Source organism: Anomaloglossus baeobatrachus, chromosome 3 (genome assembly GCF_048569485.1).
Source record: "Anomaloglossus baeobatrachus isolate aAnoBae1 chromosome 3, aAnoBae1.hap1, whole genome shotgun sequence".
NCBI classification, from domain to species: Eukaryota; Metazoa; Chordata; class Amphibia; order Anura; family Aromobatidae; genus Anomaloglossus; species Anomaloglossus baeobatrachus.
The window spans coordinates 146,187,700-146,210,649 of NC_134355.1; the positions used below are offsets into that span (position 1 = coordinate 146,187,700).

The following is a 22,950-nucleotide window of genomic DNA, read 5'->3' on the forward strand; positions in this document are numbered from 1 at the left end:
CCTCCTCGGCAAACTTAGGCAGCCGCATACACTGCACCAGGGTCCCCGGCTTAGGGACCATAGACGTCCACTTGTCTGTGTCAGGGGACGTCAGACTGGCTGTGGCCTCGGCAAACTGCTGGATGTATGTGACAGGGGGGTCTTGAAGAAGTAAGTGCTCCTGGTTATCAAGTTCCATCTCAATGATTTGTGGGACAGTAAATCCATCATCATGAAGACTTTTGCTCATAATATTGTTCATATGAGTAAAAAGTTTCCCTGCTTTTTCATCGGACTCTTTAATGCTATAAAGCAGCAAAACGGGGAGCGTCCTTTTCACTAAAGGAGAGTTAAGGTCAGAGTTTGTGCCAGATTCATTGTCAGTGGAGCCCTGCTCTGAGGAGCTCTCACCTGGAGTCCTGTTTAAAGCATCAAGTGACCTACGAGAATTGCTACTTGTGGGGGAGGATACGGGGGACTTATATGTCAGTAAACCACCAGTTAGTAAGCAAGGAAAGGGAATGTTGTGCTGTTCTAAATGTTTTTCCTTGGTCTTTTCATTTTTGCAACCAACTAAAGAAGGATTTGCACCAAGTTCTTCTAAGTCCTTTACAGTATCCTCAAGAACATTAGCCACAATCTCCCACTGTAGCTTCTCCGGCTGCTGCAGTATACTAAGAGCGGTGATATCCAGGCTCATCTCCAGAGTTTCCTTTTGAGAAGTGTGTCCTGTGCAAGACAAACAGCTATGAGAGTACAGCAAACAAGGGGGGGAGCAATGCGTGAATAAGGAAACAACGCCAGTGATAAATGACTTTACAAAGGGGCTTTCCTGCTTGGATTAAGTAGAATCTTAGCTCCATGGTAGGACGGCTTCATACATATCATTGCTCTCACCATGCCCAATAGCGGAAAACACCATGCTTTACAAAGATTCTTACAACAAACCTGATCACGTCCATCTGACAACGTTGCAATGACCGTGAACCTCTGACAGCCATAGGATTATCCCATGCCTGTATCACGGCTCCCTGTATATTAACAGAATTAACAATGGAAAATGAGCTGTGAACGATATTATAAGGAAAAAATTACCTGTTACAGAATCAGATCTTGAACGATCTTCACTATCTGAATCATCAAGCAAATCGTCACTAAAATATAAATAGATAAATAAAAGATTTAGCAAAAAGAAAAAATATAGGAAAAATAAGTTAAAAATGAAAATATTCATATTAAAAAGGGTTAAACCACAACAGAAATTTAATCACCAAACTACAGCATTGGTGCTAACTGTGATCATTGGGCCCTCATTCCCCTAGACATTGGGTCTAAAGCTCTAGTGTACCCTGTGCATAGGCAGAAAGCTATCAATCAGTGGTGTGGGCAGGGTTATACAGATGTCAGCATTTAGAGAACTGTAAATCTGCAGTTGATGAACAGTGGTTGTATCAAATCTGAAGCAAGTAGCCCAGTAATTGCTGGAATCAGGGTCTCTACCCCTATTTCACGCTGCTCTCAGATGGGGTAACGAAACCTATTGACAGATTAATTATAAGGCTTTAGTTGTATGGCCCATAAATTGGCATTTAAAAAGGTTCTCAGTCGCAGGGTGTCTATTACAAAATAGTGATAAGACACCCTACTTATAGCAACGTGTCACTTACTTGGCAAAATTCATTCTGTTTAATAAAAATCACCTTTGAAAAGTTACAAACTGATTAAAGACTCGTCATATTTATGAGCTCCAGCTTCCCCGGTCCTACAATCCACATACTAACAGCTTTCTCACGATTACAGCGCATAATAATGAGAAAACTATCAATTGCTATTTGTTGCATCTCATGAATACCGAGGAAGGAATGTCATTAAGGCCCTGTGCGCACACTGCGTTTTTTGCCTTGGATTTGCCACATTTTTTTTCGCAGTAAAGGTGCGGTTTTTGTTCATAACCTTCCTGCAGTGCTTCTCCAGTAAAATCTATGAGAAATCCAAAATACTGTGCGCGCACACTGCGTTTTTTTTCTCTACAGGTTTTGTAAAAGTTTTGTAGTAAGAAGTGGCATGTCACTTCTTTTCCGCAGGTACATGCTGTTTTGCCATTAAATAATGGTTAAAAACCGCAGAAAAACCACACCAAAACCCCAGCAAATCCACGGTAAAACCGCATGCGGATTTTGAGTGTTTTTTTGTTGCAGGTGCAGAATTATGCCAGAGGGTGCGAATTCTACTTAAACACATTTTCCCAGTGTGCACAGACCCTTAAGGTGTATTTCTTCATACGTTGTGATATGTACTGATAAAATGTTACATCCGTATCACCTGTCTCCCTCTAACTTTGGGATATCTGAGCAGCTGGATGAATCTTCTAACCAAGCAAGTGTTGGCCTCCGAGTCTCCACCGTGGTGGTTGCGGTGGTGGTGGTCGTGGTACTTGTGTCACCAGCGAGGACGAGCAGCTGCACTATTGCAGGATCATATGGATTTACTTCAAATTTTAAGTGCACCTTGAAAAGAGATGAAACGCACCATTGAACATTGATTAGTTACTGATCCGGGTATTTAGTTACCGATTAACCATAGAGCTGTAGAGAGCGAGTACCTTCATAAGCTTCGATACATCCCACACGCAAATCTTGCCTCTTTTTGTTGCAGCAGCTAGAAAGTGAGGACAGTTCCCCACCCCAAAGCAGGATATTCTATCTGTGCCGTCTGTGCAGGGGAACTGGGCAGGGCAGGTTGCAAGAGTGACGGAGAGGGGTACATTCTGAGTATGTTCACCTTTTACAAACGGGCAGTTTGGGGAATGTCTCTCATGTTCAGACCTTGAGGGAGGGAAAATAAAATTCAAGATTTTCATCACAAGCATTACTTATACACAAAACAGTTAACAAAAGTACACTAATCCTAAAGATGAAAGCTAAAAGCAGGGAGGACATATCCTTGTAACAACTGTTTGCAGGATTTTCTACGTTTCTAACTGTTCCCTGGGTTCTTTGTAATTTCTACACTATCTCCAAATGAGCTGATCCATTTTTGGCATGAGAGAGAAATAAAAATGTTGTTATCCTTTTACAGACAAGGTGGGGGGAGGCTCCTGCTGCAGCCAACTTAAAGAAAAGTAACATAAAAGGAGAAGATTAAGGGAGTTATCGCAGATATAATATACATATTATTTATACTGTCTGCATTTTCCCATACGCCTAGAGACCTAAGGGTAGGTGCAAATGCCTGTTCACGCCACAATTTTCATCACTTACAACAGTATGAGCTGACACTGATGTGTAGCAACTAAAAGCATTGTACATAAACTGTGTAAAAAGTTCTTAACAAATACATCTATTTCTTATTAGAACATTGTGTTTTGTTTTATTTATTTTTTTAACAGATTATGTGGACCCCAAAAAAAAAAAAAAAAAAAAATAGTATAAAAGCAGAATACTGTGTGACTATAGGATAAAATACACCAGAAAATGGAAAAGGAGTTCACTCGTATATATCCGTTTAAAGGTAATCGGTCAACTGCAAAAACGCCATTTCCCTGCAGATATAGAATTAATTTGCAGATAACTAGAATTACAATGCTGCCCAGCTGCTGAACTGAAAGTGTGGCTACCAGGAGGAAATTAACTTATTTCCTCCAGGAAGCCACCAGCTTTCAGTCATAGGGGTGCGGCTACAGTTATTGCTCACTGCAGTAAGCATGCACTAGCACTTTGTGTGACAACCATCTTTTCAGGGTATATGCAGAGCAAGCTGTCAATCTAAGTGCTGGGATGTGTTATTAGGTTTGTGCACACTCCTATGACTAAAAGGCGTCAGTTCCCGGGATGAAATAAGGTCATTTTGTAAGGTGGTGGGCAGCAGTATTACTCTAGTTACCTACAGATTAACCCCATATTTGAAGGTAAAAAAGCATTTTCCAAGGTGCAGGTTCCCTTTAGGTAAGAAAATTCACATCTGGCGCCCTGTTAGAAGGCAAAAAGAAAATTTCACTTGCCAGGGTTCGTCTGTGGGTTCCCAGCAAACTAAACATACACTACATGTGAAACACATGGCACGATCATCTCCTGAGGAAGCTGGCTGTAAAAAGACAAAGAGAAAAATATATATATATAATTCAATACATAAGAAAGTGAACTGACTGTTCAGAATAAACTGGATCTCACCTGATGGTAAAAACCTGCTTGAGCCATAGGGTCCGGCTGAGCCCACCTGTAGCCAACATGAGGCCAAGACGTGAACGTCTCTCGTCTATTTGCTTCACTATACATCAAAGACCTAGCAGAAAGGTAAACAAGAACTTTTGGTGTGTCGCCACAGAAAAAGCTCATCTTAAGGACTATGGTTCTGATTTGTTAGTCTTCACAGCATTTCTTAAGACCGTTCCAAACAAGAAAGCAGCATTCACATTCCTGGCTCTCTATCTATATCTCCTTAGGCCCCCATCACATTGCGTTTTTATCTAGGTTCAATGGTCCCATCGAGGCCTCTGTCCAATCTCTATCGCAAAACAAGTTTCGGCCCAGACGGGACCACTGAACATAAGCAAAAACACAATGTGAAATCAGCCTTATGCTCCTTGCACAACATTTTTTTTTTTATAAAATTATGGATTTATTAAAGGGCACCAGTCACCACTTTTTTGGCCTATAAGCTGCGGCCACCACCACCGGGCTCTTATATACAACATTCTAACATGCTGTATATAACAGCCCAGGCCGCTGTGAGAACATAAACACTTTATAATACTTACCTAACGGTTGCGCGGTGGGCCATATGGGCGTCACCGGTGCCGGCACCGCCTCTTTCGGCCATCTTTGTGCTCCTTCTCTAGCCGCGGTGCATGACGCGTCCAACGACATACACACTCGCCGGCATTCAGGTCCTGAGCAGGCGCACTTTGATCTGCTCTGAGCAGGGCAGATCAAAATATTGTAGTGCGCCTGCGTAGGACCGGTGAGTGTGTATAATGCAGCCGCGTCATGCACACAGGCTTCAGAAAGAGGACGAAGATGGCTGAAAGAGGAGGCGCCGGCATCGGAGACGCCCATAAGGCCCACTGTGCGACCGTTAGTATTATAAAGTGTTTTTTATGTTTTCACGGTGGCCTGGGCTCTTATATACAGCATGTTAGAATGCTGTATACAAGAGCCCGGTGGTGTTGGCCGCAGCTTATAGGCCAAAAAAGTGGTCACAGGTTCCCTTTAATGTTTTTTCCCCCCACTTTTTTTGCAGAAGAAAATAGCTGTGAAAAGATGTTGGATACAAGTCATTACTAACATACAATACGCTACAGTCTTTTTTTTTTTCTTTAAGCTTTTCTTTTGTGAAAGCTTTCACTCCATATTAGAGGTAGAATCCCCCTTGCCGAATGTCTAAGACAAAAGTTATACAGTAAAAGAAAAGCGAACAAACTTTAAAATACTACACGATACATATCTACATGTGTAGAGCATACCGATCCACAGAGCGTCCAGGTCCCACGCCAAGCTCTGGCCTTGCGCTAGGCAATAGGTAGGACAGTCTGTCCATTATAGACGATGCTACAGGCAGGGCGGCAATATTTTGATTTATCTTCTTCAGCTCGTTCACGATGGCACCAGTGACCGACTTTAACACATGATGAGGAAGATGAAATGTGACCGTCGCCCACTGGGGGAGGGGGGGGGTTAAGAAAAAAAAAAAAAGGACAAATTGAATATGAGTGAAGTCCAGATAACACGGTAATCTCAAGTTTGAAAGTTATATTTTATCCATGGGATAGGGGAGGAGTTTTTGATCACGGGGGCAATTTTAGGAGGAAACCCCATAGATCCCAAGATCCGGGGATCTAAGGAGCCCCATGTGGATGGAGCAGTAGTTGATCATGAGCAGTGCTGCTTCATAGATTCTTATGGAAGTGATCAACACGAACCAAAAGCAGCTCAGAGCCAAGAGCGCTGCACAAGATCGACTACAGCTCTTCAGAGCCCGCTTCTCATGATCCTTGGAGGCACCAGAGGTCAGACCAACAATCGGGGAGTTTTCCCTTGTCCAGCAGATAAGAGATAACTTTCAAACACCTTTCCAAAAAGAGAGTGTCCAATGTTAAAGGGAACCTGTCATCTTGACAAGGGTATCGGATCCGGAGGCAGGAACTTATACCGCAGGAGGAGCAGAGAAGATCAAAATACATTTTGATGGGAAAAGTTGAAGCAAAACTTGCATTTTATTCATTGAAATCCATGGTATTTCTGTGCACACAAGTCCTTGGGCCGTACAACTGAGACTGACAGTCTTGCCTGTATGACAATGTGCACGCAGACACAGCCATTAAATCAATAGTGGCACAGACCACAAGAATCAGATGTATACAAACACCAAGGATGCCAACAAATACTGAATCTTTTCCAAACAAACCTATGTATCATTGTGCTCATTCAGCTTTTTATTCTCTACACCATTCTGTTCTGTCCACAAAGAGGTATTTACAGGCTGTCAGGTTCCCTTAAACATCACAAAGATCAGGCAAAACACCACGCTCAATAAGCTTAATTTTTCTTTAAATTAACGCTATAACTTTTACTTCATTCTCAATAAAAAGGCACATAGCATGCTCCGTGCTGGCGAGGAGCCTCTTCTCATTCACCGATTCTTCCTGGCTCGCCAGCACAATAGCAAGAATCACTACGCCACCCTTATGTAAGAACATATGAGCAGTGGGACCGAAGCAATGAGCACTGGATCATTAGGTGGATATTATCAGAGATTCGAAAAAATGCTAGGGGTGCCATGGATTGACAGGTTGTTAGGGTTTGTATGATCTAACAGAAAAAGGCAATTCAAAAGTTTAGGATTTTGTGATGTGATGTGACCAGAAGATGCGCGAAGGACCGCAACATAAAAAAACGGGGCACACGATCAGTAAGCAGATGCTGGAATTTGTTGCAGTCCGTTTCCTTGTAAAGAAATGGGCCCCGATTCCTTAAGGCCAGAGATTTTATTTCTGGTCTTGAGAGTGCATATTGGAATCATGGCCATCATGTGCCAGAAATCTTATAAGGCTATGTGCCCACGGGAGAAAATACCTGCGGATTTATCTGCAGAAAATCTGCGGATTTTCTAGATAAATCTGCAGGTTTCAGCAACTACAGACACTCCCCATGTTATCCTATGGGACATGGGGAGTGCTGTGTCCATATGCGACTGCAGAATATGCTGCGGATGTCCCGCAGCCGCACATAACTGCATGTCAATTATTCCTGCGGATGTCCTGGCCCTCCATTATGGAGATAGAGTCCGGGACTTCCGCAGGTAAGTCGCACGAACGCCCGCAGGTTTACCACAGATATTTTGTTGTACTACCGCAGGTAAAAATACCTGTGGATTCCGGGGAGCAGCTGCGGGAAACCTGCTGACGTACCTGCGGATAAATCCGCGGATACAGAGTCCCGTGGGCACATAGCCTTAGAGTCCTTGACTCCTGGAGTAAGGAACGCAGTCATGAATTAGACAGGCTGTGGCATAACGCTCTTACATCGACCATTTGGTAGAGTTGCGAAAAACTGGAGTGAAGGAGCAAAAGTTTGGCGACTTTTCAAAGAAATTTATGCCAAAACTGCTTTGATGAATCGGGGCCATAGTCTGTAAAAGCACAACAATGGAGGGAAAAAAATAAAAATGTAGTAAAATCAGAAGCCTGATTTCACACTTCCATCTTGTGGGTTTCAAAGTACTGGGTACAGTAATGGAAAATATCATTTAGAAAAGCTTCCCTACTCGCTCCGGGGAGCATATGGCTGTCAGATAGATTTAAACCTGCATTATTACCCTATGACTAGTGTCATATGCATGTAGTGAATATTTAAAACAGATCATTAAAATGGATAGAGACATGCTGTATATCAGAAAATTACCTTGTAAGTAGCAACGTAGCACTGGCACCAATAGGTGACCATATGGCCACACAGAGAGCCAGAGAATTTACTAGGAAATGATTGGAACGCCGCCTTCTCCTAACAAGAGCCCGCCAGTGTCACCATCACACTAGGAACTGAACTAATCATCTGGTGTTACATGCACAAAGGCAATGGTGCCCGCACAGACTTATTTCTAGACCTAGATATGGGAAGTCGAAGGCTATTTTCATTTTTTATTAATGTTTTTGTATGATTGATGTCTGTGAGTGCAAATAGGCGTCTGAGCTGAACACAAGCCTGACACAGAAGAAGGTAGACATTGCCCGTCTGACACTTAGAGAATTTATAAAAAGGGGTCAGAAAAATCCAGGAAGGTTCCTTACCTTGGCAACTTTATGATTCGCTGCGGTTTCGTGTGAGGTATTTTTAAAGCCGTCTTTTAGTTGCATAATAAACAGATCATAACCTTCAGCACTAGACACATCGATCTTCTCCAGGCACGCCGATAACAACTGCTGCACCTGTAATATATACAAAATCACATCAGAATGAGAAGAGAAGACACAGGCGAGAGGAGTATACAGCAAAACAAAACGGAAACCAAAGAAATAAAGCAACAGAGAAAAGAAACCGGTGAGTGGAGAATCTAAATGGTTGCATAACGTAACCGGCCATGAGGCTTAGTTCACACACGACAAGTATTAGCCCCTAAACAGTTTCTAGACCACCTATTGACTTTAAGCATTTCAGTGATTCATGCACTGAAACATCTCTTCATAGTGTAGCAGGAGCGAGGGAGCATGCAAGAGCAGGAGCAGGAGCCTGCTGACACAGCCAAGAAGGCATATACTGGTAATTACCATCTCTGCCTTCTTGATTGCTGTACCCACAGCGCAGAACAAGAGCTGTGCAGACAGTAGGAGGAACAGTATTTGCTCCTCAAGACCCCACAGTCATGTGATTACTGGGTATAGGGAGGGAGCAGGGGGTTCCTGGGTACTAGGAGATCCAGTCTTCCCTGATATGCACCCAGTAGGCTGCAATTCCACTATAACTGGAGACTAATATGCTAGCTCGAGTTACAGAGAAAGAAAAAAAATGTAAAAAAAAAAAAAAAAGTATGCAAATGTTGAAATTCCTTTCATAGATAATTCATAAAAAAAAAAAAGCTACAGCCAAATAGAATCATTGTTACTATACTATTCCCCATTGGGTGGGGGAGGGGGGGGGTGAGAGAAAAAAAAAAAAGTATCCAATATCTAAAAGATAAGAAAAATGTTACAGCAGATAAGGGGAAAAAATGAAAGACATTTCCTATTGTTCCACAGATCTCATCTAAGATCGGGGGTATGAGAATTTAAAAGAAAGAGGGGGGAGGGGAAAAACAAAAAAAAACCTGTCACATGTACCAAGGGGTGGGGGGGGAAGAGGGAGAAATAAGTGCAAACATCATTACAATATCTTAAAGGGGTGGTTCACCCATTTTTTTTATTTTCTGTAGGAGTTCTACTTACCTTTCTAGGCGTTTTCTCCATTGGCTTCTGTTTCCAGTTCTGGCACTGAGCGGCGCTATCCTGTACGCTCAGTGCCGGTCACATGACCCCCTGGAGCTGTGGCCGCCAGCATCCTCTGACGTCCCGGCATTTCCGGGCTCTCAAACAAGACGGGTACGTCAGAGGAGGCTGGCACCACTCAGATTGAGTGACAGGGCTGTGGGCGGTGACTACCGCACATCACAGCCCAGTATCGAGGGGAGGATCCGGAGGACGTCAGTGTGGAGCCGGCGTCCTGCAGATGGTGAGGCACGGGGTGCCAGTGTGCAGTACAGGGTGGGTGGGGGGGCCGTTGTTTCTTCAGCTGAAATCCCCCCTGCACGTAAGTATGTGGCAGTGTGATCATCTGCTCCTCCCAGCAGCAAGACACTGACAGGCATGTCACCGCTGTGCTCTGCCATCTGTCCTGCTGCATGGGACCAACTGTCTGCACTCTGTCACCTGCACCACAAGTCACAGAGTGGAGACAGTTGGTGACAGAGCACCTCTGCCCTCCCCCCTCCCCCCTCTTCTTTCCCCACTCTCTTCTCTTCCCTCGCTCTCTAACCCCCCCTCGCTCTCTTCCCCCTCCCCTCGCTCTCCCCCCCTCGCTCTTCCCCCCAGCTCTCTTTTCCTCCTCCCCCCCTCGCTCTCTCTCTTTTCCCTCGCTCTCTTTTCCTCCCCCCCCCTCGCTCTCTCTCTCCTGGCATGGTCAGTACAGAAATCTCTCCATCGTGGAGGGGTGAGAGGGAGTAATAAACATGGAGTCCCTACTGTGTCTGTGTATTTATTTCTAATAAAGTTTTTTTCTCTGTGTGGTCTTTTTTTTTTTTTTAAACCCTTTATTGGAGATTCTTAATGGCCAGGTCAAACTTGGCCTGACATTAAGAATCTCGGGCTTTATACCAGCTGGTAAAACATATTAACCCCTTATTACCCAGCGTGCCACCTGCCACCAGGGCCACTGGAAGAGTTGGATACAGCGCCAGAAGATGGCGCTTCTATGAAAGCGCCATTTTCTGGGGCGGCTGTGGACTGCAATTCGCAGCGGGGGGGCCCAGAAAGTTTGGGCAGCCTTCACTGCGGATTCCAATCCCCAGCTGCATAGTTGTACCTGGCTGGACTCAAAAATTCGGCGAAGCCCATGTCATTTTTTTTTTTTAATTATTTCATGAAATTCAGGAAATAAAAAAAAAAAAAAAAAAAGGGCTTCTCTATATTTTTGGTTTCCAGCCAGGTACAAATAGGCAGCTGGGGGTTGGGGGTAGCCCGTAGCTGCCTGCTGTACCTGGCTAGCATACAAAAATATGGCGAAGCCCACTTCATTTTTTTAAAAAAGTTTTCAGGCAAAAACCTTTATAAAAAAAAATGCTTCCCTGGATTTCTATTGCCAGTGAAAGTAACACCAAGCAGCTGGGGTTAGCAGCCAGTAGCTGCTTGGGTTACCCTTAACAATAGAAAATGCAGCGGGGAGCCCACAAACAATGTGATTTTTTTTTTTTATTTTTTATTTTTAATGAATTTTTAAAAAAAAAAAAAAAAAAAAATCGACATGGGCTTCGCCCATCGAGCACCAGAGCATTTTACTGCTCAATTCATCCCTAGTAATCAGATGACTCCAGTGTCGGCCGATTACTTGTTCTGTGTCCCCCTGCATCCATTGCAGCGTGTACGGGCTGTGAGGTCAGCGGAGTTCAGTCCAGCACTGGAGTCAGCTGATCTGAACTCAGCTGAACTCCAGCCTGCACATGCTGCGATGGATGCAGGGGGACATAGAACAAGTAAGGTCTAAGCCACACGGCGAGAAAAACAGTGCGAGTGGAGTGTGATCAAACATCACATTCCACTCGGACCAATATTAGCCTGTGTGTCAGCACACATGAGCGATTATTTTCTCCGCCCTAATTGGACCGAGAAAACAATCGCAGCATGCTACAACTGTAATGCAAGACTGTCTTTTACCCATTCAAGTGTATGTGGCGAGAGAAAAATCGCACTGCACTTGCGGTACATCGGTGGACTACGGAGGAGAGAGGGAGAGAAATCCCTCCCACCCCTCCTCAGTGCTGGCCCACCCCTCGAGTGCCGGTCCGCCCCCGCTGCGGAGGTCTGCTCGCAGAGTCGGACCTCAGTCGCAGGGACACACGCATGACACTCAGCTCTGCTGTACTGAGCGTGAGCCGAGTGTAATGCGAGGGGATCGCAGTAATCCCCGTGTGGCCCCAGCCTAATCGGCCGACACTTGAGTCAGCTGATCTGAACTCAGCTGAACTCCTGTACACACAGCCAGCACACGGTCACATGTGACCGGCAGCAGGCAGCGACTGCTGTTAAGGCTACATTCACATCACCGTTCCGTTTTTGCGGGCCACAAAAAACGGTCCTTTTTTTCATGGATGCATCCTAGTGGCATCAGTGTGACATCTGCGTGCCTTCTGTTTTTTTTGCGGACCGCAAAAACCGGAAGCAGCAAGAAAGATAAATAGATGAGTAGATATAGAGATGAATAGATAGATATAGAGACAGAGGGATGAATGAATGAATGAATGTATAGATAGATAGATAAAGAAATACATATATAATGTCTTACCCCCTGCATATTCTAAGCTGGCACCCTTTTGTGACTTTCATGTGGCAGTAAAGGGTGCTTAGCCTTGTATTTAGCCAAAAAATAAATAAATAATAAAAAAAAATGACATGCGGTCCCCCTATCTTTTGTAGCCAGCTAGGGTAAAGGAAACGGCTGCAGCCTGCAAACCACAGCTGGCAGCTTCACCTTGGCTGGTAATCCAAAACAGAGGGCACCCCACGCTGTTATTTTAAATTAAATAAATAATTTAAAACAAAAAACATGGGGTCCCCCAAAATTGGATCACCAGCCAAGGTAAAGCGGACAGCTGTGGTCTGGTATTCTCAGACTAGGGAGGTTCACAGTTATTAGACACTCCCCAGCCTAAAAATAGCAGGCTGCAGCCGCCCCAGAACTAGCGCATCCATTAAATGTGCCAGTCCTGGTGCTTTGCGCCATCTCATCCCGTTGCCCTGGTGCGGTGGCAAACGGGGTAATATATGGGGTTAATACCAGATGTGTAATGTCACCTGGCATCAAGCATTGGAGTTAGTGATGTCAGGCGTGTATCAGATACCCGACATCACCAACCCAGGCAGTAATAAAAAAAAAAAAAAAAAAAGACAACAAACATTTTTATTTGAAAAAACACTCCCCAACACATTCCCTCTTTCACCAATTTATTAGAAAGAAAAACAAATCCAGGTCTGGTGTAATCCAAGGGGGTCCCACGATGATCCATACCATAGTCAATGTCCCAGTCAATGAAGAACAGAATGTTCCCTATTTGCTGGGAGAGCAATGCAGTGACCTGAGGTAACATCAATAGGTCAGCCCAGGTCACTGCAGGGCATGACGAGTGCTGCTATCAGGAGGTTAGCGAGGTATATTACCTGCGATGATCGATGAACTCCTGACAGCAGCGCTGTCACTGAGTTCAATGACCGCCGCCTTCACAAACCAAGTATCGCAAGCGGCCCGTGACGTCACCACTAGTCACAGTATCGGGTCGACAGCGAGAGGTGATGTGACAAGCGGCGGGCATAGAAGGCAGTGACGACCGCTGACGTCAGGAGGGCAGGACTTCATCACCGTAGGTAATGAAATTACTAACCTCTTGACGGTAGCGCTGGTCATCCCCGCGGCTGATGACACTGCAGTGCGGGCCGCTGCTGACACTGCTGAGCGGGCAGCCGCGGGGCTGGGGCTGGAGCGTGACACTGACTGCACGGGCACCCAACGGAAGTCACATGGAAGTGCTTCAGTGTTGCTTCCGGGAATTTTGCGGACCCATTGACTTGTATTGAGTCACGGTTCGTTATTACGGAACAGAATAGGACATGTTCCATAATAACGGAGCGGACATACAGCATCCGATGTTTTTTTTTGTAGGATCGGATGCACATGGAAGTGCTACCGTGTACCATCCGATCCTACACAAAAGACATTGAAAATATGGTCCTGTTTGAGGGGCCGCAAAAAAACAGGAACTGACCAGGACACACGGAACGGTCATGTGAATGAGCCCACCTGCAGCCATTGCAGCGTGTGCGGGCTGTGAGATCAGGAGTCAGCTGATTCCAGCACCGGCCGATAAATTCTGTGTCCCGCTGCAGAAGGATCCGGTAAAATAACGGTTGCATGCGCTGCAGATTTAATCCACAGGATCCGGTCATATGCGGTTTACGGATGATACGGACGACACACAGACTAGGCAAGAGGGAAAAAAGCAATCTCATCACCACCTCACTTTTTTTTCCCCAATTATTATTTTCACATGCGCAGACTAATAATCATAATTTCTGTACACACACTCACACACACACAAAAACACACACACACACACACACACACACACACTTTCTTCCCCTGGCTGTGCAGAGCTGCTGTATCTGTGATTTCTCTCAGTGCACATCCACTGGGAAGAGGCAGGGAGGAGGGTTTGGTCGGAGAGCAGAGTGGGTGTATTAGACACAGTGGGTGTGTTAGATAAGCTAGACACCGCCCTAGAGCCACAAAGAATTCTGGGACTTGTAGGAACTGAACACAGGAAGTCAGAGGAGAGATTAACCCCATCAGAGCTGGAGCCAGCAATCAGCATGTGCTGCTAGTGCACAATAAAAGGTAATTTTGCTGAAAAAAACATAATAGATGTGTTGAGGGGCACATATTGGCAAGATTTATCAGAAAAAAAAAAAAATCAGTTTTGGTAACTGGACAACTTCTTTAATAAGAGAAAATGTTACAGCACTTTGAACTGCATCTACGAAAAATCAAATGGGCCAGGTCAGGAATCTGGTAAATGGCCTAGTCTTGAACTAGTTAAAAGATGAGTGATCACCATAAACCAAGGGGGAAACATCAAATCAGTACATACACCCAAAAAAAAAAAAAAAAAACCCTTAAAAGGGGTGGTTCACCCATATTTTTTATTTTCTAGATCGATATTGTGTTGAGAGAGAATGTTTCTCTCAAATACCTTATGTTGACAATAGTGCCTGTGAGAGGCGCTATTGCAGACCGCTGTTCCCCATGCCTGACCCCCAGGCTCCGTGACCTCGGGGATCCAGTGAGGTCACGTCAAGTTCCTGTTACCTGACATCATCGTGGCCGGCCGCAGTGTTTGTGAGTGATGGGCTGTGGGCGGTGTTTCACTGCTCAGCACAGCGCAGCGTCACAGCCCATTAGCTCCCAGCTCCCTCACAGCAGAGCGCTGCAAGCAGGACACAGACTGGGCTGTTACGAGCCGTGAAACACCGCCCACAGCCCAGTGACTCAGGAAGATCGGGGCCGGCCGTAGTGATGTCAGGTCAACAGGCACTTAACATCACCGGATCCTCGAGGGCACGGAGCCCAGGGGTCAGGCATGGGGAAACGCAATCTGCAATAGCTCCTCTCACAGGCACTATTGCCAACATAAGGTATTTGAGGGTAACATTGTTTCTCAAACATATCGATCTAGAAAATAAATAATATGAGTAAACCACCCTTTTAATAAAAAAAAGGGCTATTCCCATCATCTTGTTGATTAATGCTTGTAAATAGAAGCAATTTTGCAATTTTCTTAAACTTTTCAGACATTCTTGACACATTAACACATTGCTTTTGATTAAAGCTCATTGGCAGAGGTCTGTCTCCAGGCCAGACAGCAGAACACGCGCAGTGCTTACAAGTGCTTTTCTGGTCACCATGTCAGTACTGTTTTTAAGCTGGCCAAAATTGCTGTCACACGTGGCATTACCCCTAATCATGGTCAGCTTTAAAGGGAATTGGTCCCCAGGTTTTTAGCACCTAATCTGAGAGCAACATAATACGAGGGCAGAGATCCTGATTCCAGCGATGTGCCACTTACTAGGCTGCTTAGTGTAGTTTTGATAAAATCACTGTTTAATCAGCAGTGGAGTGGATCATTAGAAGACTCCTTGTCCTGCTGCCAAGTAGTCCAGCATATTCATGAGCTCTGGATAACTGCTAGATCTGCAGCAGAGAGAACAGTGATTTTATGAAAATTACAGCAAACAGCTCAGTAAGTGACACAACTGGAATCAGGGTCTCTGCCTCTACATTATTCTGCTCTGAATTGGGGGAGCAAAAACCTGGTGACAGATTTCTTTTAACAAGGAGTGCTTATTACCTGGACAGCAGTGGTGGTCAGTCTCCGAAGCAACAAAACTCTACACAAGAATGTTAATATCACAAGAACGGTTGTAAATTTCCAGAATCAAATTGTAAAAGTGCTTGTTTTTGTAAACAGTGTGCGTCCAAACCCATCTATGAAGAAGGGAATAACTATTTAATGTAACCACAATGCTTTAAGTAATTAATATTTTATTAGTGCATGTATACACAGTTAAAAGGAGAATTTTGATTCTTCCCCAGCGCAGGAGATGGACATGGTCTGATCATATGACCTGTACAGTCAGACACGGCCATTACACAGTACATCGCAGGGACACAAAAGATTATCCCAGGAGCTGTGGTATGATCAGACCATGTCCCTGTACAGTCAAATTAAAGAGTGTATGTCTGGAACTCCAATGGTGTGAACAAGGTGCAAAACTCAAAAAATATAACTATACAATAGGATAGAGAGTTGCACACCAGTCAATGTAAAATTACATTGTGACTAGTGTGCAACTCTTTATCCTATTGTATACCTGTACAGTCAGACACAGCCATTACACAGTACATCGCACAGACACATCTATGAGATAATCCCAAGAGATGTGGTATGATCAGAACATGTCCCTGAACAGTCAGACATGGCCATTACACAGTAAATTGCAGGGGCACATATATAAGATCTCAGCACAGGAACATTTTATTAACATCTAATTGTGGAACTTATTATTCTAAGCTCTATTGATTAAAATGTACTTTGTGTGAAAACCCCTTTAAATATGCCACTAAAGTTAAAAGCACCCATCAACCTCTTCTTGCTACATGACATACTATTACGGTATATCAAGTAGCACAGAGTACACAGTACTTGCACCTATACACAGGGAAGGTGTTCGCTGATTAAGGCTATGTGCACAAATCTGCTTGCCTATTATTATGCCAGCAAAGTCTATGAAAATTCTGAAGCGTTGTGCACTTGTTGCATATTTTCCCTTGCAGATTTGGTGCAGAACATAAACCGCAGCATGTCAATTCTTGGTGCATTTATGCCAGCATTTTTCCACCACAAAAGCATAAAAAAATGGCAATAATGCATCAAAAATGGAGTAAAAATGCAGCTGTTCTTTTTCTGCCAGTAGATGTAGATTTGGAGCAAAAATCTCTGCAACCAAATACTCAGCGTACGCACACAGCCTTGTACAGCCAGCATCTGCCTCTACAACAGCAATAAGAGCCAACGCCGATCTCCAACGTTTAGCCCTCTAAATGACACCAGCAATTAAATGCCAGTATCTGCATGGAGCGTGTTTGGATGTCTATTGACCCTCAATCACTGCAATTTTGAGGGATCTATGGCAGCCATGGGTCTGATAAGTTGCAGCTATTTTGGAAATCATGTGAAGCTCATCTACAAGCTGTGCTTTATAGAAGACAGTGATTTTCGCTTCATACTGCAATACTAAGATATTGAAGCGTATAGTACAAGCACCCAATCACAAGTTTAAAACTGAAATCTCCAAAAAAAATCTGTGATAGAAAAAGAAAAAACAGTTAAAGGACACAAAAATTCAAGTTCTGTACCAACATAATAGTAGAGACCTGGAAAATCACGTTGGAAGGTCATTTCTTGCACAAAAGTGAAAGTGAAACAAAAAAAAAAAATTGTGTTTGCTCCCCCCCCCCTCACCATTTCACTGTACTTTGCATTTTTTTTTTTTATTTTGTCTTCACAACATTTTATAAAATAAATGGTGTCATATTTTGCAAATAACAAAACCAAAAAACACAACCTTCCATAAACAAACAATAATGATTCTTGGAAGAAAGGTAGGAGAAAAACAAAAAAGGTACAAAGAACGGCAGGAGGGGTTACAAAGCAGAGGGGAATATTTTATATTGCACAGGTAAAATCATGGCATTCACATTGAGAAATTCAGAGTAACTAAATCAATTAAGGGGAGCCTGTCAGGACCCCGTGCCCCCAGAACCTGCAGCTGGGTCAACCCAGCTAAATTCCCTTCCTAACAGTCCCTTTATTACATTGCACACAAATAGATCTTTAGAAATAGTATTTGTAAAGTCTGCTCATGATATACAAATGGCCCCTTTGACTAGTCGATGGGGCGTTAATTCCCCAGACCGATCAACCAAACTAGCATTTTATCACACCCCTGACGGCGCGATAACATGACTTACAAGAGCTATACAAGCTTGCACATGTGCACCGCTTTGTTCCCACATATCACAGCTTCTGAAGCCGGGTGTACACGTCCCGGCATAGGAGAGGCGCACTGAACATGACCAGAAGTCTTCAGAAGGTAGGGCCATGATAACATGCTAAGTGGGAGGACAAATCTGGGGAATTAAAGCCCCATCGACAAATCAAGAAGGCCATTTGTATATCATAAACGGACTTTAGAATTAGTTTTTCTAAAGATTTGCTTGTGTGCAATGTAAAAAAGGCACTGTTAGGAAGGGGATTTAGTTGGTACTCAACTCCTGCTGGTTCTGGGGGCACAGGGGACCTGACAGGCTCCCTTTAAACACATCATATACATCATAAATATAATTTAAAGAACTACAAAATTAGGGATTGTCCAGGACTTTGCCACTGATGACGTATCCTTAAAATAGGTCATTAATGTCTGATCGGTGGGGATGCGACACGCAGCAGTTCCCAGTGCTGGCCGATGATGCTCAGTTGCAGAGCGGCACACCACCTCTCCATCAGCTGTATAGTGGCAGCAGCCCGGAATTAAGCCAATAGGCGTACATGTGCAGTACCTGGTTGTGGCCACTTCTTCATTGCCGGAGTTGTGCAGCTCTGCAACTGATCAGTTCCTGCTGCCAGCACTGCTAACAGCCGACTGGTAGGGGTGCTGGATGTCGCACCCCTTCATCGATCACACATTGATGACCGATCCTAAGGATAGGGGCCATCAATGTTTAAGTCCCAGACAACCTCTATAAATAGTGTTTCTCTCCGCACAGTAATCCGGCAAACAATGCATGCTCAGAGAAATAGTAGAGCTGTGAGTGTCGTATGCCGGGCTTACCTCCGTAACGGGCAATTCTAGCTGGACTACATCTTCTGACTTGGAGACTGGAGTCTGAAGTGCGGTGTCTAATAATAAAATGCCATTTAGATCCTTCCGACAGCCCACTGCATAGTCATCCACAAAGATCACTTTATCCACAGTTGGAAAATACTGACACTTCACCCGACCGCCAGGCTTTGCTGTTGAATACACAAAACAATCATTTAGGGAAATTTAGAACAAAGGTTGAATTTACAATTATTCTAATGAATGATTGTTCCCTATGTGCACCTAGAACCAAGCAAAATATATCTGGGGCAGAGGGTAAAAACATTGGACATCGATCTGGAGCCATTTGAATGGAAGCAACATTATCGAGTCATGTAGTACAGGATGAAGGGTCTCAACGCCCATACGATGCTTTGTGTTTTAGGAGGACCTGTCACTAGGTTAAAAGTAACCAGTATTGGCTCTGATTTTACTTCGGCTGTTCCCCCGAGTATTCAGAATTTAGTTTAAAGCACCACTCTAGAATTTTGGTTTTGCTTTAAGCGCTGGGGTGGCGCTTTAAATCTAAGTCCCCTGCGTTATACAATTCCTCCGAGGTTTCCATGTTTCTCAATGCCACCCCGGTCCTGCAGCGCCATCTTGTGCCCGTAACTTCCGACTGTCCGGATGTCAGAAGTTATGTCACAAGCACTCAGTGCATCTCTATAAAACAGCCAGAACGAGGCTCCCATAGGAATGCATTGACAGTGACCTCCGGCGACAGAGATGCTGGAGTGATGCTTTAAATTCCACCATACAGTACCAGTAAGTGACTTACAAGATCATAAAATACATATACATATAATTATATTATATAAATATACACACACACATATATACACACACATACACACTAGTGTGTGTGTGTGTATATATATGTGTGTGTGTAATATATTACACATACATATATACATAATATAATATATATACACACACACACACACACACACACACACACAGTGGTACCTTGGTTTAAGAGTAACTTGGTTTGAGAGCATTTTGCAAGCCAAGCAAAGCTTTTTATAAATTTGTAACTTGGTTTAAGAGCAATGCTTTGCAATAAGAGCAAATACTCACTGTGCACCACTCCCGGTTCTGTCCTATCACCGCGCTCTAAAGGCAACTTTCTTTACATATGTGCTGTATATTGTATTCAGTATATACCATTGTACAGTCTCTTTCTGCTAACCAGTGCAGTACATTGCTTATACTGTCCCTCTCGCATACAAACAATTCTATTGTAGGCTAATGTGCAGTTTCATTTGCTTTATGTTTTTACTGCATTGTACAGTATTTTGTATTAGTGACTGTAATAATTTTATATGAATACAGTACATTTTGTATTACTGTAATAACTGGATAAATACAGTAAGTATTTTTGGGTTGTGGAACAAATTGTCTGCGTTTCAATTACTTCCTATGGGAAAATTTGCTTTGATACAAGAGTAACTTGGTTTAAGAGCACACTCCCGGAACCAATTATGCTCGTAATGCAAGGTTCCACTGTGTGTGTAATATATCTATCTATATCTCTATCTCTCTATCTATATCGTGTGTGTGTGTGCGCACGCGAGTATATTATATAGAAAGCTATGGATATATCTATATAGATATATCTAAATATTACACACATATATATATATTTATTAATCAGTTCTGTGAGTGGGGAGGGTTAGGCTAGACGGAGCAAGTGGAATGAGATTATAAAAACAATGCACAAAAAAATAAAAAAAAACGCATTCCACCCGGACCTATGTTACTCTAATCGGACCGAGAAAACAATCACAACATGCTGCCAGTGGAATTCGATTTGCTTTCACTCGCACTCATAAAAGTCTATGGGTGCGAGAGAAACCTTGCACTACCCTCGCATTACCCCGGAGTGCAGTGCGATATAAGCATCAGCTGACAATGGAGGAGATAGGGAGACGAATCCCTCCCTCTCCCCCCCAGCTGTGCACCGATCACAGGCTCGCAGCCCAGTGGCATGACACTTGGCTTACACTCACAGCAGAGCAGGAGTCGAGTGTCATGCGATGCACTCGCAATAATGCCAGTGTGTCCTTAGCTTTATACACAGCTCCGCATTCAGAGAACTGGGGCATGTGGAGCAGAGGAAACATGGATTTTATAAAAACTATACCAAGAAGCCCAGCGAGCGATACATTCCTGGAATCAGCATCTCTGCCCCTAGATCATGCTGCCTCAGATGGGATTCCTTTTCTCAATTCTCAATCCTCTATGTAGATCAGCAACAAAGTATCTCACTTTTCTCAACAATACTATTACATGATTCCCTGGGTAAGATGGAGGGACCATACTTGCATCCTGACATACTATGGACACTGTAAACAGGAGAAATGTCATGCAGAAGCAAGCTGTAAGGCGCCAGAATACCAGCAAAGGTACAGACCACCCCTCTCTGACCTCATAGATATCAAATATTAAGTTAATATCGTGGTATGTAATAAGTCCTATAAACTGGGCGTTGTGATGACTAAATTGCTCTCTGCACTGCCATGTTTGGATACATGTCTTTATAGACGTCTTCTACAGGCTATATGGGAGACCAGCAACATTACATAAGGTATAAGGTGTAGATCTCAGCATCAACCGGTCATTTTTAATAATAAATGAACACTCATTTTTTATTCCCTTTGAACTAAGTTAAAACGTAATATGAATATGTACAGAGTTGTGAGGAGCCGTGTGCTGTGTGTGCTGTGTGTGCGCTGTGTGAGCTGTGTGTGCTGTGTGTGCTGTGTGTGCGCTGTGTGCGCTGTGTGCGCTGTGTGCGCTGTGTGCGCTGTGTGCGCTGTGTGAGCTGTGTGAGCTGTGTGTGCTGTGAGAGCTGTGAGAGCTGTGAGAGCTGTGTGAGCTGTGTGAGCTGTGTGTGCTGTGTGTGTGCTGTGTGTGTGCTGTGTGTGTGCTGTGTGTGAGCTGTGTGTGAGCTGTGTGTGAGCTGTGTGTGAGCTGTGTGTGAGCTGTGTGTGAGCTGTGTGAGCTGTGTGTGCTGTGTGTGCTGTGTGAGCTGTGTGAGCTGTGTGAGCTGTGAGAGCTGTGAGAGCTGTGAGAGCTGTGAGAGCTGTGTGAGCTGTGTGAGCTGTGTGAGCTGTGTGTGCTGTGTGTGTGCTGTGTGTGTGCTGTGTGTGTGCTGTGTGTGCTGTGTGTGAGCTGTGTGTGCTGTGTGTGAGCTGTGTGTGCTGTGTGTGAGCTGTGTGAGCTGTGTGTGCTGTGTGTGCTGTGTGTACTTGTGTGTGCGCTGTGTGTGCGCTGTGTGTGCGCTGTGTGTGCGCTGTGTGTGCGCTGTGTGTGCGCTGTGTGTGCAGCAGCTCTGCCCGGCAGTCTCGGTGCAGGTCTCCGCAGGAGGCTCCATACTGCGAAGATTAAACTGGGAATCACAATATGGTGGTTACAATAAGAGGATAAACAACGCTTTCCTGTAGAGACCCTACAATAGCAGACATAGGCGGGAAACTCTATAAGCTGCACTTGTTTGACACACGCTAAAAACTTCTTATTCAGAAGGATTAGATCACCCCTTCTCTAAAAGCCTGCTCAGCCGCTAAATGCAAGAGTGTCAATCCACGGGATTCAGGAGAGATCACCATACAGTCATTATGGACAGAAAAACAAATGCAAAACAGCAACCAACACTATCGACTGCACTGAGCGAGTGTCTGGCCGGCCGACGCGCCAATACATATGCATGCTCAGCTTGGCCAAGCATACATGTGTTTCCCCCTCTCAGAGGAGGAAAAGAAGAAACCTGGCCCTTCTTTTCCAGGACATCTGCCACCACTAGAGACAGGGCACATTCACAGATGCTTATCCGGTCCTGCCAAAATTGGCAAGTTTGCCCAACGTTTCTATAACGTGCATGGACACTTGTGAAACCATTCCATAACCAACTCAACAAGACTAAATGCAAAGTTATATAAAAAGGCTACAAAAGGCGGTACTAAATATTCAAGTAAAACGTGTAGAGACCTTAAAGGGAATTTGGCACCAGGTTTTTGCCACCTAATCTGAGAACAGCATAACGAAGCAGCAGAGATCTCGATTCCAGTGATGTGTCACTTACTGGGCTGCTTAATGTAGTTTTGACAAAATCACTGTTTAATCAGCAGTAAATTATCATTAGAGGACTACTTGGCAAGCTGCAGGTAGTCCAGCATATTTATGAGCTCTGTATAACTGCTAGATCTGCAGCAGAGAAAACATTGATATTATCAAAATGCAGCAAACAACTCAGCAAGTGA

At 44.1% G+C, this 22,950-nt stretch overlaps 1 protein-coding gene across 7 annotated transcripts in view; it reads right to left on the reverse strand.

Moving 5' to 3' along the window:
• The window catches only part of BIRC6 (baculoviral IAP repeat containing 6), a 533,701-nt gene that overhangs the window by 452,376 nt on the left and 58,375 nt on the right, over positions 1–22,950 (reverse strand). For all 7 annotated transcript variants that reach the window (XM_075339505.1, XM_075339507.1, XM_075339508.1 and 4 more), the window contains exons 2-10: positions 18,659–18,840; positions 8,264–8,401; positions 5,441–5,634; positions 4,149–4,260; positions 3,980–4,062; positions 2,582–2,804; positions 2,302–2,486; positions 1,075–1,133; positions 1–708 (exon numbers count right to left, since the gene is read on the reverse strand). The exon at positions 1–708 is cut by the window's left edge and continues 687 nt beyond it. In XM_075339505.1, the coding sequence (XP_075195620.1) occupies positions 1–708; positions 1,075–1,133; positions 2,302–2,486; positions 2,582–2,804; positions 3,980–4,062; positions 4,149–4,260; positions 5,441–5,634; positions 8,264–8,401; positions 18,659–18,840 (1,884 nt within the window). The remainder of the gene's footprint in view (positions 709–1,074; positions 1,134–2,301; positions 2,487–2,581; positions 2,805–3,979; positions 4,063–4,148; positions 4,261–5,440; positions 5,635–8,263; positions 8,402–18,658; positions 18,841–22,950) is intronic.